General features: G+C 39.2%; 3 protein-coding genes across 7 annotated transcripts; 1 reads left to right on the forward strand and 2 right to left on the reverse strand.

Moving 5' to 3' along the window:
- Positions 1 to 834: 834 nt before the first annotated feature.
- On the reverse strand, positions 835 to 7018 carry LOC147218996 (ubiquitin-conjugating enzyme E2 R1-like). 2 transcript variants are annotated; one of them, XM_086172138.1, is made up of 6 exons: positions 6802 to 7009; positions 6230 to 6507; positions 5425 to 5511; positions 5175 to 5272; positions 3325 to 3459; positions 835 to 2638 (listed from the first exon to the last, which is right to left on the reverse strand). In XM_086172138.1, exons 2-6 carry the CDS (start codon positions 6413 to 6415, stop codon positions 2428 to 2430), a joined length of 717 nt encoding a protein of 238 aa, XP_086028264.1. In that variant the 5' UTR covers positions 6416 to 6507; positions 6802 to 7009; the 3' UTR covers positions 835 to 2427. The 2 variants fall into 2 exon arrangements, with proteins under 2 accessions (XP_086028264.1, XP_086028263.1); XM_086172137.1 differs by having other exon boundaries at positions 6230 to 7018.
- A 654-nt stretch (positions 7019 to 7672) lies between these two features.
- cactin lies at positions 7673 to 14350 on the forward strand. Its single transcript, XM_086172128.1, has 10 exons — positions 7673 to 7997; positions 8666 to 9260; positions 10017 to 10112; positions 10510 to 10655; positions 10740 to 10902; positions 11442 to 11556; positions 11658 to 11850; positions 12016 to 12135; positions 12610 to 12977; positions 13101 to 14350. Exons 1-10 carry the CDS (start codon positions 7705 to 7707, stop codon positions 13589 to 13591), a joined length of 2580 nt encoding a protein of 859 aa, XP_086028254.1. The 5' UTR covers positions 7673 to 7704; the 3' UTR covers positions 13592 to 14350.
- A 656-nt stretch (positions 14351 to 15006) lies between these two features.
- On the reverse strand, positions 15007 to 21348 carry sema4e (semaphorin 4e). Of its 4 annotated transcripts, none has more exons than XM_086172126.1 (15): positions 20928 to 21348; positions 19616 to 19729; positions 19337 to 19482; positions 18517 to 18579; positions 18331 to 18429; positions 18135 to 18234; positions 17942 to 18052; positions 17694 to 17845; positions 17342 to 17520; positions 17112 to 17268; positions 16749 to 16971; positions 16477 to 16592; positions 16190 to 16347; positions 16046 to 16098; positions 15007 to 15956 (listed from the first exon to the last, which is right to left on the reverse strand). In XM_086172126.1, the coding sequence occupies exons 2-15, from the start codon at positions 19722 to 19724 to the stop codon at positions 15313 to 15315; spliced, it is 2310 nt and encodes a 769-aa protein (XP_086028252.1). In that variant the 5' UTR covers positions 19725 to 19729; positions 20928 to 21348; the 3' UTR covers positions 15007 to 15312. The 4 variants fall into 4 exon arrangements, with proteins under 4 accessions (XP_086028252.1, XP_086028251.1, XP_086028249.1 ...); XM_086172125.1 differs by having other exon boundaries at positions 19616 to 19929; XM_086172123.1 differs by having other exon boundaries at positions 19616 to 19944.
- Between the last annotated feature and the right edge of the window lie 1903 nt (positions 21349 to 23251).

The raw sequence follows: 23251 nt of genomic DNA on the forward strand, positions 1-23251 counted from the left end.
GGGGAAACGAAACGACTCTGTTCTTTGATTACAATGAATTCAAATGTTTTAATCAGTATCAAAAACCTCTAAATATGAGCGTATCGGGATTTCTGAAGGAAAATACTTTACATTCTCGGAGTCATTAAATTTTCAGATGAAAATTTCTTCATGTAGACTCTTAATAGGATTTTTTTTATAAATATCCCAATCAAGCGAACGCCTCAACCTCGATCAATTGTCTTGCTGCAGAGCAGTCATCCTACTTCAAAATATACTGCTCAAAAAAATAAAGGGAACACTTGAACAACACAATGTAACTCCAAGTCAATCACACTTCTGTGAAATCATAATGTCCACTCAGGAAGCAACACAGATTCATTTTGACTTGTTTTAAGGACATTACATCAAAGTTGGATCAGCCTGGAGTTTGTTTTTACACTTTAATTTTGAGTGTGATTCCTAATCAAGACCTCCATGGGTTGATTAAATTATTTCCATTGATCATTTTTGTGTGATTTTGTTGTCAGCACATTCAACTGTGTAAAGAGCAAAGTATTTCATAAGAATATTTCATTCATTTAGATCTAGGATGTGTTTTTTAAGTGTTCCCTTTATTTTTTTGAGCAGTGTATGTCTGCAAGCCAGATGATAGCTATTTTGGGACGTTTTACTTATATTTATACATTACTCACAGCTGTCACCGTGACACATAACCGTATTGCAAGTACTTATATATAATTAGACATATGAGGCCAGATAAGTCCAGGCATACAGCTTTCTTTCGACAGTATGCTTTTTAGTCGCAATAGTCATTTAAAGTATTTGAATTTAAATTCTTGCAGCCTTCACTCAAACGTTTTCCCCATAAATCTTTATTATTCAGTTTTAAATAGCTGAAAAAAAGAAGAAAGAAAGAGAAAAATAAACACCAGGTGATCATCCATACAGCTACATGTGCATATCATTTATGGGTTGTGTTGAAGCTTCAAACCAACTCTGAAGACCATCTATAAAGATGAAAATAGTTGCTTCTCTCGTTCTTGTCATATTTCCATAATCCTGAGAAATTCAGTATGAACTCCAATTTCAGTAAATTAAACAATCAATATTGCTGATGCAAAATACACATATTGGTACACATTCACGCTAAAAAAATATCAAAATCGGTCAATTCTTCACTAAAACAAAGAGTAAAAATAAAACATGGTGGCCTTGTTCTTTTTCACTTGCAGGAACTTCCAAGGCTTGAAAAACTTGTAATCCTGACTAACACTGCATCATCTTTTAATTTTTTTTCTTCTACAGAACATTTCAGAAAATCAGTCCAAATAATCTCATTACATGAAACATTCTCAAGCAAAGGCTGCAGGCATAATGTCAAACCAAAGAAAATGACTAATATAACAAAGCCTGCAAGAGAGCAAGCAGAAAACAAAGACGAGAACACAATAAAGTCATAATGTTTGAGTCCCCCCACCCCCCATCCCACCAGTTTATCTTTGGCTCTATCAGGCCCTTGAAAGAGTCAATCTGAGGAGAAATACAATTCTAATAAGTAATTAGTTCTGCCCCCAGACCTTCATCTTACACAATCTGGGCTACTTTAGATCACATAACGCCTCCTTGACTCTCTACATGACAGAGAAACAAACCCAACAGTAACCAGTGGAAACGGACATGATCAGTTTCGTGATACCAAAACTTTCACAAAGGTTTGACACAGCTCACTAGCCAGTCCCCTGCTTTGACAGTTCTTGTAAATCTCAATCACAACACACTTTTGTTACAGCCAAGCTGAAAACATAATTTATGTAAACAGTCCACCAGCTAAAGAGACAACACGATTCCAAGGTGTTCTGGCATGCAAAAGTTCTTTGAAAAACTGTTTTAAGTCACTTCAGGGCTAGTCCTGATAAAGCAGGATAGACCGAGACTTGTGAAAGTCTGATTGATGGTGATGTTTGAAGTGCTGTGTTGCACACAGGCAAGCTGCTGGAAGTCACCGGGACCAACTACTGGTGAGCAACAACCAGTTACTTTTGGAGAAAAAATGTAATGCAAGAACGGGCTGAGAAAAGTGTGTAAGTGTTTGCACCAGTGCAAATGTTTGATGATAGTGGCATTAACCCAATACATACACTGTAGAGGGGACTTTCATTTAAAATAGTTCTCTCAGAACAAGTAAAAATAACAATGGTAAAACCGAGGAAACTGGTGACTTTTGTGCTGGTGCAAATCTTACCAGGTCAGACCTTTCATTCAACAACGGCACATCATTTTCAGCTTCTGTGGAGTTCAGAAGTGAAGGAGGAACTGCTCTTTTCATTGGTTTACAAATAGGAGGTGTCAAACATATCTTGTCTGCAGACCTAGTATTTTCTGACAACCCAGGCAGAAAAGGGGGGTGTAGCACAGGTCAGCTAGGGCTTGGTGTGAGAAAACATGTCATGATTCCTCATTGCCTGAGTCGTCCTCGTCGTAGCAGCATTCTCCATCCCCATCCTCAACATCATCGTCATCATAGTAATAGTCATAGAAGAGGTCGGAGCCCTCATCTGGAGCTGGAGCACGTGTGCGGACGCAGTACTCAGCAAGTGTGGTGGGCACCTTTACTCCATCACGCTCAGCTTCTGCCTTGGTGGCCAACACTTGCTTCCTGGAGGGGCATTCAAGATTGAGAGGTTGAATCATCACAGCTTGATTGTTATGTGTATGTTAAAACAGATCATTGACTGACAGAAACTCTTTCACATCTACATTCAGGGATCACACTCTTCTAGAGGGTTGGATTTCAAAGGATTTTTCAGTATATTTTCAGCACAAGTTTAGCTGGCATGACAGATTGGGATTGAACCAAACACTCAAACACGAATCTCTTTGAGGCTGCTGCAAAGTAAGATTCTTTTTCTAAGCTGCAGCTTTTCAGATCTCTGGAATTAAACCAATTATTAATGTGAACGTGTTTTCCTTTAATGAAACACAAATAATTCAGAATGAATGAATAAATAAATAGATAAAAATGTTTTGAAGAATTGTTCAGTATTTTTACATGTTGTTCAGGATGCATAGCTCACTTGTCTGTAAGGAATTACTGGACAGAGGGATTATATCGTAGCTTATAAAAATATAATACACACCAAAATTGTACAATATGTAATTAAAAGAATAATGACAAATTAACTGATATTTGTTTAATTGAATCTGTATTTTTTTAAAGTAACTTCTTTCCAACTTATGATGGAAATAACTCTTCACTCCAGGAGCGGCTGTAGTCTCTGGGTTCATTAACTGAGGAGTAGGTCAAGCATTCTTTGGTTGATCAAATCTGTATAGATTAATTACCTGATTATCTCCACATATTCCCGGTCCTTGCCCTTGCTGTCCCTCCATTTGCGGTACATGACAGAAGCGTCAACGTTGGCAGGAGAAAAGGTGTTGGGCTCATTCAACAGTGATATGACGCTCAGCAAAATGGTTCTGAAGGCACAAAGCATAGTCACATTCTTATATTACCTAGGCAAAAGTTAACCATTTCCAATGGGTCAATTTTCATCCTGGCATGGTTAACTGGTGATGAAGGCCCGAATACTATAAAAACCTAAAAAACAACAGTAACCCAGAGATGTCGTTTGATGAGGAGGGGCATTTGTTTCAGTATGTTTTACTTGTAAATGCAATGACTTTGCCAAAAGAGCAATATTTTATAAAACAGTATATGTTACATCAATAGTAGATGTTCTCACCTTTGACAATGAGGGAAATAGATGTGTTTTGTTCTTGCAGCCAATAGCAAAAAGAACAAAGAGCACTGAGTAAAAATAAAATTGTGTATCAATAAAATACGAAATATAGAGTATAAAGGGTAACACTATTTCAATTATGTCCAAGTGCAGCCATTTCAGTCAGGTGCATTGTGCACCATTTTAGAGCTCCTCCAATTTCAGAAGAGCTTCATCCACACTGCTTGATCTTAGTCCTCAGGCAGCAAAAAACTGTTTTATGTCACTACTAATGCCAAATTGCTATGATAAAATATTGTACAGACAATAGAATAGATGACCTAATTAAATAACTAACCAAAAGATACACTTATGATTAAACTTGATTCCATTCTTAAAGCATAAGATTCAAAATAACTAAATAACTATTTTTAAATACTGTGGTTTATTTTGGTTGGAGACATATGGGTCATATTGATTTCTTGTGGTAGTAGATGAGACTATTTATTGGTTATGAATAGCAAGCAGCCTAAATAAACTTCATTACCTATATCTCTCAATTCAGCACTTCACATTTTTATGTTTTTTTTAAGAAGAAGAACATGCAATAATGTTATCTTAGTTACAAAATTATTATTTTTGATTTGTTTGTGTGTTTCGGAAATGACTATTTTCCAAAATATGATTGGCTGACAGCACAAAGGACCCTGGTTCGATTCCAAAAGGGGACATTTCTGTGTGGAGTTTGTATGTTCTAATTGTGTCTGCATGGGTTTCCTCTGGGTTCTCTAGTTTCCTTCCACAGTCCAAATCATGCAGCAGGTTAATTCGAAACATTTGGAAAAGTCACCCAAATGTGTAAATGAAAGAGTGGTTATCTGTCTGCATATGTGGCCCTGCAATTGACTGGTGACCAGTCCATTGTTGTACACTGCCTCTTGTCCGATGGCAGCTGGAATAGCCTCCAGCATTCCCCTAGACCCTGAGTAGGATAAGCGGCAGATAATGGATGGATGGCAGTTATCTTGTGCATTGCATAAACTGCTCTTTATTTCAAATTTAATTTTAGCCAAAATTCTAATAATTAAAATTTAATTGCCTGTACATTCTGTCTAAACCATCAGCAATTACTGCAACTGAATATCTGCCTTCTTGAACTACTAGCAGTTAGTATTAAGTGACTCTGAGCAGTGACAATTTACAGCTTCAAAATACATGTCCATAAACTAAACAATAGAGCACTGATGAGCTCTATTAATGGTTTACTGAGCAAATGAATAAAGGGTGATGTTTACCGAACACTGAGCAGTTCATATTACAGTGTGGTATTGAATATCCAACAACAGACACTACATGAGATTCTTTGACCTTGGAGAAATACTCAACTGAAGAGAAAAGTCATGTGATGAAAGTGTTTGTCAGGCGACAAGGCACAACAGACATGATTGGAGGGAGTAGAACAGAAGCGCTAACCGGACATTCTGGGTGGGATTCCATCTCTCTGAAGGCAGCTCTCCACTCTGGGGGTCGTCCACTGGAGGGTGCAAAATAGAAATGCACACATCTCCATTCTGAAAAACAGAGAAGAAATCAACCTCTATCCCAATCAAAGCCATCCTGGATCAGATGGATGTTGAATATAACCTGTATTGACTGATGTTGATATACACAGACATGACAAGTTCTAAGATTTTTTGAAAATTGTGTCTGTTTGATTCTTCACCTCGTAGATGTTAGGATGCCACATTTTGGTGAGGAACCTGAAGGCAGGTGGGGAGTATGGGTAGTCCATAGGGAACTTGATCCGGGCCTGGCAAATATGATCATTTATTGTTAACAAGATCTCTGTATTTACAACACTTTTGATAGTCTCCCTAATAGTTGGTATCATCATTCAAGGAACATTTTTCAAGGTAGATTGTAAACTGACTTGAAAACTGAGCAGCCACCGCTAGCAGGTGATATCCAGCTTATATAGATCATAGATCAATGTGGGCAATGATCCATAAAAATGAAAAATGTAGATATCATATTTGATTGGAAAACTATGGATTAGCACATTTCTTTTTTAAGCATGCATACACAACTGGTAAAAATCAGATTGAGGTGTTCAGTGTCAAAGGTTAACTGCTACCTCATCTAATGTGAATCATAAATATGATATTGTTTTTTAGCCAGGTTCCAGTGTCTACCAATTATCCAACCAGCTTCATATCGTTAACAATAATACTTTAGGATGTGAATTCAGTCCATTTTGACTTCATTGTCCATTTAGTTATATCATTTGTGAACTGAAATGAAATGTGTTTGTCATGTTGAGTCTGACGTCAGTATTGAAATTCAATGCCAGTCCTGGTTCAGTTTATCCTTGGAGAACCTGTGATATTGCAGTGCTGTGGTGGGGCATACTTAAAACAAGTGGATGTGCATTGCCCAGATGAATAAGGAGGGTGTGTTGTCAAATCGTTTTTAGATCCATTTTGGTTTCTGAGTGCATGTGGTTGTATTCTATTCTGTTCTATTCTTACCTTAAAATAACCACCCTCATAATGAGTGTTGGGGGGTCCGAAAATGGCTACTTCCCAGTTGTACAAATCTGCCTCATCCACCAACGTTATTTTGAATCCCTCGACGGGCTCCTCCTGAAGGCTCTTCATTTCCAGCATCAGAGCTTTTTGTGAGCTGGCTACATGAGAGCAATCGTGTTGCGCCATACTTGACCTGTATAGTCCCAGGACTATATGGAATCGACAGCTGGCGGTTTGTATACAGGACCACGGCTATATTCCCTGAATTGCTAAACAGCCTGTCGACGCCGAAAAAAAAAACAATTAAGGTGATTTCGACGCTCAGAGACAATGAAAACAGGCCAAATCAGCGAGGCTGCGGTGAATCCAAATACAGGTTGCGTTTATAAGTTCCTAAATCAGAAGAATTATTTACGAAGGCCAATACTCTGGCTGTAATAAGCGAACTGAAACATTGTGGCTGGCCTTCTCCTCAAGCTTTTGTTGGTCTACCTGGTCGGAAAGCCAACGATATAAGCCGTAAATCTGCTGGCTGTTGGCTAAAATAAGCTAGCTAACGGGGACTACCTTACCAACAAGCTGAAGCCACGCACCGCGACTGCTTTTAGCTCCCTGCTTCTACGACGAGGGAGCCAGAATTAAAAAGAAAAAAACAAGTATTGTTCTCCTGTAGTTAACAACTTCAGCTCTGACACGAAAAGTCACAATATCGCCTTAACAGGATATCGGGCAAAGAAGAATGTTGCTGAAAGGACTTCTTTCTCCCCTCAGAAAAGGCACTTACGCCCTGTTTTGTTTGGGACTTGTAGTCCAAGTGTAATCTGTAAACACGGGTTTTTATTTTGAAAACAACCAGTAAACCAATAATAAATGTTAAAAATGTATGTGCAATATAAATATGTTGGGATACTTTAAAACCGTTGGCGTTCTAAGTGGTAATGAGTAACTTTTTAAAGTTCGAGAGTGTATTCAGAGAACTACATTCGCGAGTTGCCTGACGTCACTCAACCGCGAGGGTTGTTTGTGTTTCTTAAACACGGCTCTGACCTATATCCGCACGCAATTTTTAGAACACGAAAACACATCGAAACGGTTTAAATTAAATGTTTCACGTCTGTTACACTTTTAATAACTGTCAGGCAGTCGTACTTGGGAGGGTTGATTTGTACGTACTTTCTTACTTTCTAAAGTGATATAAAAATTATGTTTCGTGACGTAATCAACATGCGTCATCAGCCAGGGAAGCCCAATTGGGCTGCCTTGTTTGATGCCTGAACGTTAACAATATTGAAAGAAAATAGAACACGATGTATCACGATGTCCCGACATGGCTGGCTGTCGACCGATCAAACATTTCATATTATTAAAATGTCTATTTTGTAGAACTATTTCCAACTCGAATAGAAGCCGCACTTCTTACCTCTTATTTACGCGACAAAATTCTGTCAGGACCCCTAAGTGTCAGAACATTCGCAATGAGTTCGAAATCGAGACGTCGGTCCCGCTCCAGTTCCAGTGGTCGCAGCAGGAACAGAGCTAAAATGAGCCGATCGCGGTCTCCGAAGGGAAAGACGGAACACAGCCAGTTTCTTGATAAATACAAATCCGCCCGGGGTCGTGGGCGATCCAGCAGCGGGGGCTCCAGCTGCTCTCCAGACCGACGTGGGCCTCAACACAGGGATTTTCCGGGCTCTGCGAGCGACACGGAGACTGAAAGGAGACAGACAGCGCACCGTCGTGGGACCAAGTCGAGGGGACGATCGTCCAGGTGAAAGAGCTGGTCTTGCAATAAAGTTGGAATTACTGCAAAGTCAGCAGCTTCTATGAGCCGTTGCCATGGTCGTTATCGCATCGCCTGATTGTTGTCTCTATCCGACAGACTCTTGTGAAGTTCAACACCATTAAACTACAAGGCAATTATTTTCCACATCGTTAGGGGACCGTGTTTATTGTTAATTTACTATTTAATAAACATATTACATAATGGTGAAGTTTTCCAATGAACGCTCGATTTGAAGTCTTCTCCGCTGCAATGTCACTGCCATTAGAACTGCATCGTTCCAAGACATCAGCATGTTATGATGTTGTCAGTTAAATCGTGGACACAGTCATCAGTAAAAAAATAAATAAAAAAAAAACAACTTTCATCTACATATTTTACAAAATCAAGTAAAGTAAGTAGTTTGAAGCTCCAGTCCTGTAAGGTCTTTGTCTATGTGAACTTCAATAGGTTTTGTCTGAAAGGTTCTTTTTTTCCTATACGATTCCCTGTGGAGTCTGGGTAACCCATGAATGAATTTAATCAAGGGATGTCTTTTCATATTTGTTAATAATCCAGCATAGTTTTTTTGTAGAATTAATTCATGAATTATAAGATCTGCAAGGATATTCAAATAGAAAGATGGCTGTACTAAACCGTTTTTTTTTTTTCTGCAGTTCTGATGTAGATCATTCTAAAGTGAGCAGAAGAAAGGAATTGGAGCGCCATAGAGCAACCGCTCCTGGAAGTAGAAAGGGAAGGTCCCCATCCTCTTCAGATTCCATGGACAGAAGCAGGGAAAGAGAGACAAGACGAAGAAGTCCTGAAAAGGGTAGTCCAGTCAGAGAGAGACAGAGAAGGGACCATGACAAAGAAAGGGCGAGGCGAAGGAGCAACAGTAAAGAAAGAAGGGCAGAGAGAGAAAAAAGCCGGGAGCAAAGGAAGATCAACAGAGACGGGGGACGAGGGAGGAGTGAGAGAAACAGAGAAAGAGGGAGGCAACATTCCAGTTCACCGGATTCATCTGAAAGCTCCGCATCTGACCAAGAGGGCAGAGCAATCAAAGAGAAGGAGGACAAGAAAAAACAGAGGGATATGATGAAGGCTCTGGAGACACCAGAGGAGAAGAGGGCCAGGAGATTAGCAAAGAAGGAAGCAAAGGAGAAGAAAAGGAGAGAAAAGATGGGCTGGAGTGAAGAGTACATGGGATACACCAATGCGGACAACCCATTTGGGGACAACAACTTACTAGGCACATTCAAATGGCAAAAGGTAAGTTCCAGGACATGACAGATTTTGATAGTAACCTGTTATTGAACCAGACTTTGTGCGATGCAGGGCAACAAGGACAAAAGGGTAATATGACACTGAACAAGCCTCTCAGCTGAGGGGTGAAACATCTTCAAGTAAAAAACATTCAAGTTCAGTTGCCATGACAAGATTTTGACAAGAATATGGCAATATTCTTATGTCCTTTTTTGATTGTGATACTAATTTCACTCTATCATGAGAATTGGAAAAAATAATCCTGATACTCAAACTATACAGATATACAAATTACACAGATTTCACAAAAGAAAATATTTCATGTATCTGAAAGAAAGAAATCAAAGAAAATAAATATATGAATATACAATATCAAATAGAAATTCATATCAACTGAAATACAATTTGGTTGTAATTTTGTTTAAATTGATGGGCAAGTTCTTCAAAATATTGAATAATTGCTGTTATTTTTTTTTCTTGTAGAATTTTAAGACTGACACAAATTTACTCAACATTTTAAAAACATATTTTTTGTTTGGGGGGTGCTGAACATCAACATCAATGATGAAAAGGAAGTACATACAAAAAACAGCACAATTATTTATGTTTGAATATTGAATACCCGCATTCATATCACAACTGCATATAGTAATGCCAAGCCTGAATTTAATGTATTGATTAATAATAAGAATATATAACAATACCAATACCAATAATAGTTATGATAAATCAATTAAATTCTATTTTTCCTTCTGTTCCTAGGCATTGGACAAGAAAGGCATCGGACACCTTGGAGAAAAAGAGCTAAAAGAAAGAAACAAGCGCATTCAGGAGGAGAACCGAAGAGAATTGCAGAAGGTACATGCAGTTAACAAATTCTTGAATATAATTAATATATAGGTTGGAAGGTTTCATTCAAGGATTTTTTTTATATGTTTGTAACTGTAATACAAAGTAATTGTTGTGTGTTGCAACTGAAGAAAAGCTACATCTATTGTGTTTTTATAGTTTAGAAAATGTTTTTTCTACAGAATGAGATATTTTCTGCTAAAATGTTTAACTGTATCTCGTCTAGGACATACCGCAATGAAGTTAAATGCTGCACTGAACAAAAGGCCAACTGTTTTCAAATATAGTTCTTAACACATCTTTCCATTTGTTCTGGATATTCTGTATTATTGATACAGAAAGCATTAGAGGACCAGTGGACACTAACTCTGGAGGAATCACGCTCAACTGCTTATGTTTTCTGTAGGTAAAACAGCTACGTTTGGAGCGCGAGCGAGAGAAGGCCATGAGAGAGACAGAGTTGGAAATGCTGCAAAGAGAGAAAGAGGCAGAGCATTTCAAGACCTGGGCCGAACAGGAAGACAACTTCCACTTGCACCAGGCCAAACTAAGGTGAGCCGTTAAATTATCAGCAGAGCTGTCAAGAACCTACAATAACTCATTAATACTTAACTGCAGTATCTCTTAAATTTGTAGGTCCAAGATTAGAATCCGTGATGGTCGTGCAAAGCCCATTGACCTCTTGGCAAAGTACATCAGTGCAGAAGATGATGATCTTGCAGTTGAAATGCATGAACCTTACACTTTTCTCAATGGGCTGACAGTCACCGACATGGATGACCTGCTGGAGGACATAAAGGTGCCTGTTACATTTGAATTTAGAATTAAGATGTAATGCATGTCAGCTTTGTCAAAATATGTTGACACTGCAAATTATGCAAAGCAGTCGTGCAGATCCACATAGAACTCCCTTCATATTTTGCGAAAACCATATGAAATTGTATTCTATCTGTAAGTAGCTTATTTGATGGCCAATTTTGTTGAAATGAAATTTTAACTGAGCAGGGAAAGGGGGCGATCAAAGAATATAGGTATTTGCAACAAATCAGATCAGATATTGGAAGCAAAGCAAGTTACATGTCTTGGCCTTGTGTGAAATGGGATTTAAATAGTTTAATTATTACTCCGTTACTATTGTAATCTAGTTACCATTGATCTCCTACTTGGCCCATAGATAAGAGTGAGTTTACCAAATTGTTGATTGAATTCTGTTACTAGTAGTTAGCTACTCATTATCCGCTTACATATGTGATGTGTCAACAGATTGGTGATGATGATGATGGAATTTCGTTTCTTACTGTGTCTGGTACATACATTGTACTTTGTTTGTCCTGATAGGTGTACATGGAGTTAGAGCAGGGAAAGAATGTGGATTTCTGGAGAGACATGACGACCATAACCGAGGATGAGATAAGTAAACTGAGAAAGCTGGAGGCCTCTGGAAAAGGACCAGGTAAGTTAATATCCCCTGCTTATCTGTCTTTATGTCTGACTCTTAATTTGTTGTAATTTAAAATTCTCTCTCTCGTCTTCATTTTTGTTTGCAATCCTCAGGTGATCGCCGTGAGGGCATCAACACAGCAGTGAGCACTGATGTTCAAATGGTGTTCAAAGGGAAGACATACAGCCAGTTGCAGGCCCTGCATCTGAACATCGAGAGCAAGATTCGAGCTGGAGGATCCAACTTGGATATCGGTTACTGGGAGAGTCTTCTGCAGCAAGTCAGAGTGTACATGGCCAGAGCCAGGTATGCATGTGGAAATTGCTCTATTTTCGTCGGTTCTTAGTGCAAGCATATCATTCAAACATAGAATACTTCTACAAAGAGGGAAAGACTTAAGAATTTGCATGTGCAACCAGCAAAATGATGAATGTTTGTTGTTGTTTTTTTTTTGCGTGTGGGGGATGGCAGATTGAGAGAGCGTCACCAGGATGTGCTGCGTCAAAAGCTGTTCAAGCTGAAACAGGAACAAGGAGTGGAAAGTGAGCCTTTATTTCCCATTATCAAAGAAGAGCCAAGGAGTGAAGACGAGTAAGTGACTTTGCTTTCGAATAAAATTAGGCCACTTAAAGTAAAAACGGTTAAAATTAGTGATAAGATCGTAAAAGGTATGCGTGTATACAGCACTAGAGAGTATATCTCCAGTTTCTACACAAATTACATTGATTGCTAGCCTGCAGGATCTCTAACATGTTGTCAAAACACACATCCCATGCGAAAGTTGTTGTCTGCGATTTTGAGCACCATTCAGAATTTTTCAATTAATGATCATCAATTAACATCAAATAGACATTCAGTATAAAAATGCTGAGGACAAGGCAAGATTGAGAGTATGTTACCTTGCAACTCAGGGACATGACTGTCTCTCCTGGTAATCATTTTGGGTGTTCACAGACATATTATTATGACATTTTTGTAATATCTAATGTACAATTGATAATTGACAGGGTGACGTAAAATAGCATGGTATTATAAATGTGACACTGAACAATATTTTTACAATAGGAGCAGACCTGAAGAGCAATCAAGAGATGCTACAGCAGAAGAACCCAGCCAGTCATCCTCTTATCTCAGCAAACATGACAAAAGACCGAGAGAAGAGGACTCGGGCCCGTCCACTTCTTCAGCACAGAACACCAATAGAGACGAGGATGGAGGAGAAATTGCTGACAAGGAAGAAGATAAGGGTGAAGTGGCAGAAGCGGTGTTGACTGAAGAGGACCTGATCCAGCAGAGCCAAGCAGAATACGATGCTGGACGTTACAGTCCTGTGCTGCTCATGCCCTCTGAGCTTCCACTGGACACACACACCATCACTCCAGAGGAGGACTTACATAGATTGCAGTTAGCTCGCAGGCAGCTCCAAGTCACTGGTATGAGAACTTTTACTAAGTCAAAATTTAATGTGGGTACTGTTTGTAGGTTAGTACAACCAACTATACATAGTTGAGTGTATGAATAAAATGTTGTTTTTTTTCCCATGTTTCTAATTTCAGGCGATGCCAATGAGAGTGCCGAGGATGCCTTTGTTCGACGTGCCAAAGAGGGTATGGGCAATGACGAGGCCCAGTTCAGTGTTGAAGTTCCCGTCACAGGGAAGATGTACCTGTGGGCAGACAAATACAGACCCCGAAAACCTCGCTTTTTCAACAGAGTCCACACTGGCTTTGAATGGAACAAATATAACCAGACGCATTATGACTTTGACAACCCTCCTCCCAAGATTGTCCAGGGATACAAATTCAACATCTTCTACCCAGACCTAATGGACAAACGCTCAACCCCCCAGTATTTCCTTGAGCCAAGCCCTGACAACAAGGATTTTGGGATTTTAAGGTTCCATGCTGGCCCACCGTATGAAGACATCGCTTTCAAGATCGTCAACAGAGAGTGGGAGTACTCACACAGACACGGCTTCCGCTGCCAGTTCGCCAATGGTATCTTCCAGTTATGGTTCCACTTCAAGAGGTACCGCTACAGGAGATAAAGTTCACTTGACCTGATGCTCTAACCACTGGTGGTGTTGGAGGTGGGACCAAGTAGATGCTTTTTAGTCCCAAAGGTGTCTCAAGTCTTGAAACTCAAAAGCAACATGTGTTTGTCTCAAATACATAAATATGAAACTGTTTTATGGGTGCTAAATATTTTTCTGTTTTTAATAACAAAAGTTGCAATGGCTCAATTAAAGGCACTGTTGAAGATAAAAAGAACACATGGGTGAAACTAGTGAACCCTAGATGTTAAATAAAGTTGATGGATTGGTGGAACTGTTATCTTTTTTTTTTCACCTGATTAGAGTGTCAAGTTGCAAGGCTTAGACCATAATGCCACAAGTAATTGGTGTGGAAAATCAAAGCTGTATTCTTAGTCCTTAAGTATATCTGTATCAAGTCTGAAGTTGCTTCAGTTCATGCCATTCGATTTTAGTCCTCAGCTCTTGAGGGTGTATAGTTAATAACTGTTAATTTGTTTCAGTTGCTTACACTATCATGCAGTTTTAACAAAAAGTCATGATGTTCTCTTTTCCCTGAAGTCATAATGTAGTTTGACATTTAAACATTAAAGTTTTGTTTTTTATTTTTATTTCAAACAAACTTGATTTATTTGTTTGAGACATATTGTTAAGCCAGACATTGAAGTGATGCAAACCACTGATGCTTTACATTCCCCCAAAAATTTTAGGTAGTTGTTTTTTTTTTTTACACAAAAGTCTTCTCTTAATAAAGTACAGCTAGACCGCTCAAAATGGCAGTTTCGCTGTTGCATGGACATTAAGCAATGGTTAAATAAAAATGCAGTTACCGAAAGGTTCCGATGACCTAACAAAAAAAAAAAAAGATTTATAGTTTTGAAGACTGGATGGTCTACTGAAAGAGACAATGCTAAAAAGCTGATCTATTGACAAAAACAAAGTCAAGCATAATTACAATCACATTCACATGTCGTGCTCTAATTCTTGACAAGTTGTCTTATTCAAAATGAGGAAACCTGGTGCCTGTATGAGGCAAGTCCAATACATTCATAGCTTTTCATTGGCTGCCATGGCACATTATAATGATAAGCATATCAGGTCAAGTTGGACCAGTGTAAGTGGCATGTAAGCCTTGTTTGCTCTGAAGATTGTGTCCATTCGCTGAGGTCCAGGGGTGAATGTGCGGTTTTTCAGAGCAATGACAACAGGCTGTGCTTTTATATGTTTGGGTAGTTTATCCCACAGATGACCTGCTCCAAAGTTGGGTAGGTCTTAAATGAAAGTTGCCGGAGAAATGAAAAATGAAACTTGTTCATGACACTGGCAATTCTGGATCACAGCACCTGCTAATATTACATCTAATAGGCCTGTGGCCACTGAGCTGTGTGAATCCAATTGTAAATAAAAACAATACCTTGGCTTCACGTGTTTGGAAATGAAATAACTATCTCAACTTTAATGTACAGCTGTAGTGATTACACTGGTCAACAAAATATTTTCATAAGCATCAAACAATAAAAGACTTTAAAATGAACAAATCACTGGCTAAAGGGATATATTTTTAAATTTTAGTGCTAACCATACATTACATGCTATAAATGCAGGCCTAAAAGAGATATAAAACCAGGCTTTTTGAGTCTGAGAAGTGACTCAAACACAGTTCCAAACACTTAGAAGTAAATCTTATTCAAACAAATAATTTGGAAAATCTCCACAGAGAGTATGAATAAGTGCTTTTAAATGTCAGAGTCATCATCAATATACTGTAGTGATGGCAGTGTAGCATTCTCCCCCTCCGCAGCACTGAGTTTTGATCCATCACTTACATTATTACTCTTGCCATTGTCAGTTCCAGATACCAGAGGGTTGCTCTCTGCTAGCACAGGCATCTGTGTACCTGGATGAATCATAGTGGAGTTCAGACCCTCCCTGCCCTGCTGGGATTGTTCTCTTGAGTCGTCTCTGCAGTTCCAGGGTAGAGGTATATGGCCTTTGCAAAAATTCCAAGCCAAAAGGGCCAAAAGAGAAACCACCAGCAATCCAACTGCAGCCTGTAGTCCCGCCACCGAGGGGCCATCCCTCTGTGCCTCGGGGGCTATCGGACCTGTCAGTGGATCTATGCTGACCTGATAAGCTGAAACAGTGGTTCTATATTCACCAACTTTGGAGTGCTCCACAGCCATACACCTGTACCGACCAGCAATAGATTGTGACGCATTTAAAATAAGTAGTCCATCGTGTAAAAGCTGATGGCGAAGCGATGCGCTCAAAGGGTGACCATCTTGCTCCCAGCTGATCTTTGCTAGGTTGGAAGGTGGGGGACAGAGAAGTTTCAGATTCCCACCGGGCCAGATTGACTTCATTACAGTTTTCACCAGATCTGAAAATGACAAGATAAGTCTGACAAATATCTATCTTAATATTTACTTTGTTTAGGTTTTCTCTGAAGTCTTTAGAAGACTAACTCACCAGATTGTGGGCACAGTGTAGCATTTCCATCTTCTACACTTTGGATCAGTTCCCTAAAGCAGACAAAACAATTGTTAACATTTGGTGTGATTTACCTTAAAAAAAAACAACTCAAGATTCCTTTTTGCGGAGTCAGATACTTACGTCTCTGTACCATGAAACGCAGTGCATTTCTGAGCAACATTGTCCCAGCCACAGTATGGGTCTCTGGCCAGAACACAGTCCATACACGATAAGGATCTCCCACAATTGGCTTGCGGTATCTGAACAGCACCGTAGTTAGAGCCAGCATAGAGGTGGCCCTGCACATATATGGATCAATCACACACAAGCACAGCCATGAATGTAATTGGTGTAATATGGTTAAATGCAACTTTGTAAAAAAATAAATATATTTATATATATGTATATATTTGGCAAATTTGTAATACCGTCACATTGGAAAATTTCAGAAGCTTGATGGGCTCAGAGGACCTGAAGAGTTGAACCTGCTCTATGATGAACATCTCTCCATTGTAGTTCACAGCTTTAAGAATGGCGCCTTCCTCTTTTTGTATACAAAGAGAAATGCTATATTTATGGGATATATATATATGGCCTCATGTTCCAGATGTTGTAAATATGAAAATGTTTCCTGTTTTCATGGTAAATTCAAACAGGAAGGAGCTCTATCCTGTGCTTTTACAAGCGTGCACACACACACCTGTCCCTACGAACATCACATGGTATTTCTTGCCATCAACAGCCTCAACCTGGTTCACAACAATGCAGGTAAATGCTGCTCCCCTCCGCACTAGAAGTGGTTTCTCGCCTATTGGTTGGATTGCCTGATCCATGAGCGGCTTATCTTTGACAAACTGCAGGGTCCGGTCTGGGAGGTCTAGAGTCTGATTAATGCCTGCTTTACGAACCTCATTGTCTATGCACTGCAGAGGGAAGAAAGGTAGGGAAAACAAAAAGCAACATTTTAGAATACAAAAGGTATCAGCTTCCTAGCTGACTACTCATACAGGGTTTTTTTAGCAGATTTATTTTTGTCCACACACAAAACAGATAGGAGACTTACAGCTCCAGGCCGGGGTTTGGGAACATCTCCGCTATACATCACCCACTTGACAAAAGAGGTTTCTACAGTGACTGGGGTCTTATACTTGCCCTCTGCAAACACTTTGCTTATGTCAGACACACGGTACGCACATACTGCAGACAGGTCTGATGTATCACTGTGGCACAAACACAAAAATTCTTAGTTAAGAGGCCAATGATGGGCAAAGTTTGTGTTAAAATAACACATACTACTGTGGTGTGAAGATGGAAAAGAACAAACAGTGCTTCCAATGCTGCTGGGGGTCACACCAGCGATAAGTATCCTGGATAATGTATGGCAGACGGGAGTCTAGCACTGGACAGTCCAGCCTGGCTTTCAGAAAGGATGTCCATTTCTTTTGTAAGGTCCTCTGACCTCCAAGGTCTCCCTGTGAAAACAAAAAGATAATGGCACATAGAGAAGTGGAAAAACAATGCCACCAGTGGGATGCACAATCAAAAACCGGAAAGGGGAGAGAAAATACAACCGAGGAAATGTTATTAAAATGTCATTGTTCTCTTGGAACCACAAAGGAATGCATGTATGATTAACTGCTTTCACCTTGCAGACTCGGGCCACACGGGAAACAAGTAGTTTGTTGTAGCAGTCACATTCAACTGCTGTCTCACTGAAGAACAGGTAAACCTTGTCGTCATCTCCCACATCACTTTTGTCGCTCTCTGGCATCTGAGCCAACGCCACAAATGTTGGTTCTTGAACAGAGAAGAAATAACAATAAAAAGATAGAGCTATCCTTGTTGTGAGCCCTTTATACTGGAAAAAAAAGAGTATCAACTATTACATCTTACCATTAAGCCAGGAGCTTTTAAACTCTGTGCGAACAGAGATACCAGAGCTGCGCATCAGGACAGGTTCTGAGCCCAGGAAGTTAATTGAGGTGGCCGAGTAAAGGTCATTTTCTGACAGTATAGGGAACACAGCTATAGATATCAGACCATGTTCCATGTTAAAACCAACATTTCTCATGGGTACAGAACTCACCATCCATAATGGAGGCATATCTTTGAAAAGGATCAAATGGACACTTCCCTTTCCCATCCTCTCTTGCCTTCTCAAGAATCAGTTTTCCATCTGCATATGTCTACACAAACAAATAAAGCTCATACATTTGGATTTAAAAAGAATAAATAACAGCTTTGACTCATGAAAAAAAGCAATGTGGTGAAATTTATCTCACCATATTGGCACACTCCGGATCAAAAGCATTTGTTCCACATACATACATCTTGTCATCCGTCATCTTATGTAGGACCCTGATGTAGTTCTTGCATTCAGTCTGTAAATGTATTTCAATAAGCAATGACGACTACATGCAATCCTTTTCAAATGTCATAAATTACCCTAGATGTTAAAATGTATTCACCTCAGGATCTTTCCCCTTGTTCTTACAGTCATTTTCTTGTTCTTGTGTCACTGCCCATTTTACCTGGGGGAAAAAAAAGGAATTTTACCACATATTTTTAAGTTATTGTATAGGTTATTGGTCTCATAAACATTAATGACAACACAGCTGATCTTTTTGGGAATTCATTGACTTTGAGCTATAACTTCTGTGATAATATAAGAAGTCAGTGCCATGAAACATATTTGTAAAATATATAAAATATCCTAACAGCTTCGTTCTTTTTTCAAAAATCATGACTAATGACTGTCACCAAAATAGTGATCGTAATCTAAATTGGTTTATGATTTTGACAATTCTTTGCTGATTTAGTCAACTGTTTTACTGGAGCAGCAAAACTGAATGCTTTCCCTCAGAGAAAAAAATATATTGGATGCATTTCTTAATCATGGATGCGAAACCAACAGGGAATAGTCGACAATCAGAGGTATAACCTCTTTTGAGGTTTTGAGTAATTAAAAAAAAAGAAAGCTGAACTGCAAAACGTGTACTGTGAAGTATCAAAAAGTTGTAAGAAAAAAAAATTTAAATGTCACAATATTTACAGATCAGCTCATGCAGTTGAGGATCTCTGCTTAACAATTCTATATTGAGTTTAGAGAAGCTGTGTTGTCTGATGTGATTTCCATACATAAACCGATATAAATTATTTGGCCCAAAAACAGGCCCATAAATAATAAGCTATTTTAGGTTTCCATAACATACGCCCCCAAGTGCAGTTCATGGGTGATATTCTAATAATTATCTTCCTAAATATCATTGTTGACAGAGGTGTTCTTACAGAGGTGACTTTTTTGGAGATATCGTTGAGATCCAGTGCAAACACTGCCTCCTTGGAGCCCAGAATCAGCAGGCCAAGGTCCTCCCTCAGTAGCATGACGGAGTAGTTGAACACACCTTCCTCATGAAACAGGTGGGCATTTTGACCTATGCACAGTGCTTATGTACTTTAAAAGGGGTCTTGTAATGAAATCTTGCTTCCTCATTTAGTCAGGAAATGCTGACGCAACATCAACTCACACTTAACTCAAAATTTCACAAGACAAATGACAACACTCACTGCTATAGCCCACAGATCTGCGGGGAATGCAATCCAGTGTTGAGTCTTCTTGCAGCATCATGGCTATAGGCAGTAGCCAAAGAACACTGAGGGACGGGAACGGATGCATGGCTCCTTTGTTTGGATTGTGATGAAAATAAGGTTTTTAGGTTTCTGTTGGGGGCAGTCATACAGGGTTTAATGCAACAAGTGGCATCTGAGTCGCAATGACGTCTGTACTGGCTGAAGAGCACAGGCCCCTTTACTGGCCCCGCTCAGGAAGCTGTCCATGGTGAAATGGATGATGCAGACTTGTGAAACAAAGCCAAGGAGGACTGAAAGAGACAAGGCTGTATGGGTATTACAATCAATTCACTGGACATGAGACCTTGCAGATGAAAAGGCTCCATATATGCGAAAGAAACAAAATAAAACAGGCAACTACATGAAAGGGAAAAATTTAAGATTCTAAAAGACAAACTGAAAGAGACAAAGCAAAAAAAGGAAAAGAGAGCAGAGTGTGCTAAAGTCAGCGCGGCAGTAATTCTGTCAGTGCCATAGTGATGTTAATGCAGGGCCATGAAAGGCATTCGGCGGGGTGCAGGGATGTCAACTTCTGTACTCCTGTAGCACCAAACACAAGCACACAATAAGAGATTCACAGAGAGAACCAAAGTTTGGTAGAGATCTGAGCAGCGCTCGCACCAAGACAGTTGCAATGAAGAATTCGTAAGAGGAAACGTATGGTTTCGAACAACCGGAACACAGTCTACCAGTGCTGTAGCAAACAGCCAATGCTTGCTGGTACAAAAAGAAACACCTGTTTTTGTGTGATTTTGTTGAGATGTAGCAACGCCAGCCCGCTGAATGGGCGTGTGCTCGTTTCTTTCTCGAGTCATGTAGATTCACCGATGAGCCGAGGCATGTCAGAGAATGTAGCCCTGATAAGATGTTTCACATTTTTGGCCCCGGGGCCAAAACGAACTTAACTAAGCACCTATTGGCAAACAAATATACAGTGCTACTTTTAACCTTCGCGTATAAGGGCTGAATGTCAACCAGCATAAACAAAACCCGCCGACATGAAGGTTGAAATCAAATCTGAATCTGTCAGAAATCACGGTTTAAATTGCACGTGCGGCGCAGACCAATTTAAGACCAAGCCTGTTAGTAGTAGTATTGAATTGCTATGCGACGTGTTACTAAGTTTAAGAAATTTAGCGAATTTCCACGTTAGAACAAAAAAAAAAACAAAACAAGGGCGCTGAAGTTAGGGAGGGGAAAGAAATTGTTAACCGACTAGCAAGGCTGCTTTCAAAGGTAAATCACTTACCTGAACGGTGACACGCCCCAAACGGCTGAGCTTCCCATTAGAAAATAGTCCGGAAAAAACACTTAAGGCATGTTAATTAAAATATGAAACAATAAAAAAACAAAAATTAAACAAGTCCTTATCAACGAACAAGTCGGTACTTTGACAAAACCCCGGTGTTTCAGACGCGGTGAAGGTGCCTCGAAAATCGGCTTGATGAATTCTGGTGCGGAGAAATTCGACGAGAGCTCACGGCTTCCTGTCCAGAAGGAACGTTAAAAATTAAAAAAATAATAATAAAAACGAATTTCGTCAACCGCAGGTACGCTGTTGAGATGTCTAACCGACTCTTCTACCCTCTCCGGAGTCGGACTGAGCCTATTTCGTCGCTCCCGCGGGGTGAAAGGGCTCCGTCTGAAGACCGCAGCGCAGCCGCTCTGGTTGGACGCGCAAGGATTTTGTTTTAACCGTGACCTCTGAGGCACCCAACCGCGTTGTCACCGAGGTTTGTTTGTTTGTTTGTTTGTTTGTTTGTTTGTTTGTTTGTTTGTTTGTTTGTTTGTTTGTTTGTTTGTTTGTTTGTTTGTTTGTTTGACTTCATCACGTTTCAATGATTCAAACGTTTTGTTTTCCTGATACACCACCTTTGAGTTAAGAGAAGTCTCTTTTTATTTTCAACTAAAACTTCCTATCATTAAGAATCACCTTGTCTGAATGACAAAGATTCAAGTTCTCAACCCCAGTACTATCAGGCAAAACATTTGGCTAGTTCTCCTTCTTCTCTTCTTTTGAAGCTTGAATATAATATTTTCGCAGTTCATTTATAAGTCTCTCTCAGTTTGCGTGTTGATTTATCATTGTTATTTGACATCAACAAATGTTTCAGTAATTTTGCGGTCTATTTTGGTCAATAATTTTTTTCCCCATTATCTGGCTCATGATATTTGGGTCATTTTGACTGTGTTGTCATGAGTGTTTGTCCATGTATTTTGCATGCATCTTCTTTAAAGAATTTGTCAGTTGCTTAATCCAAGTAAATATTGGTGTAATGACTGCAAAGGTTTGATTTTTGTGGGGAAAGGTATTTTATTTGATTTGATTTTTGGGTAAGTAGATTATTTTGATATTAGGAATCGTTACGTTCATAAATATATGACAATGTTGAGAAACAAAATTCAATTAGGCATAGCTGTGCGCAAGTGCAAAGGTATAACAGCCGTATTTGGCACTATTATAAATGTGAATTCATTTGTAGCGAATGTCTGAATGTCTATAGTTTATTTTCAGGTTTGTTTGGTTTTTTTTGCATCACAAGCACAAGAGAAGAAATGTTCAAGTAAAGGTACATTCTGCAGCAAAATTTGTCTTCATTTTTTTAACTGTGTGTTCAGACCGTGTTTCAACACACCGCATATAACAACAATGACAAAATGTGTCAATTCTCATGTAATTATTCACAAAAATTGGTTATTTTCATGTTCATTCATTTATTTATTTGTTTATGCAAGTTTCTCATCTTGTCCCTTTAAGAGGGTTAAAAATAATCCAGGATGCAGGTCATGCAAAATGAACACTTCCTAAGATTTTCCAGTATGTATCCTGGAAACAATTTTAGCTGTAGCAGAGATAGACTCTAGAATACAGAGTCTACACAATGCAAATTAACAAAATACATGAAATAACTCAAAACAACAGTCAACCACTTCATTGGTGACAAGCTTTCACACAAGCACAATGGTCAACCTGTCTTAAAGAAACTGTTCATAACGACTAAATAAAATAGATTACTTTAAATAAAAACAGATATTTTCGATTGAGAGTATTCCCTCTTTCCCATCTATTCCTAATACTATCAATTTCCTCTACAATTCTCAATTTTAATTCCCCTGCCAAGATTGCAAGTAAGTTCCCGACTCAGTTCTGACTGTCCTCTTCCGATTACGTCTGCAACTATGGGTCAAAACTGCACAGTGAGCAAGGTGTACATCAGACCAGAACATAAAATGTAAACAGATTATTTGCCTAACTGGGTGGCGTTTGTAGGAAATCAGTTTTGACTAGTAACTCCTACTTAACCTCTTGGCATTCAAATGCGTGGACATCATATTTTGAGTTGACTTTATTGTGTTGTATGGAAATTCAAACTGAGCGCCCACCTTTGTCAGCATTTTTTTTTTCTCAAGAATCAAATGCCATAAACTCAGTTTTTACTTGGATAATTATCAGTTCTTGATAAGTCCAAATAGCAAAGAGAAATTAAAAATCTGTACCAAACAAGAGCTTGGGTCGTCGAGGGTTGAGTGAGTCCAGAAGAATGAATTTTTGAGGCAGAAATAATAAATTGA

This window comes from Fistularia commersonii, chromosome 25 (assembly GCF_037954325.1).
Source record: "Fistularia commersonii isolate RoL2024-O1a breed Wild chromosome 25, RoL_Fcom_v1.0, whole genome shotgun sequence".
NCBI lineage: Eukaryota > Metazoa > Chordata > Actinopteri > Syngnathiformes > Fistulariidae > Fistularia > Fistularia commersonii.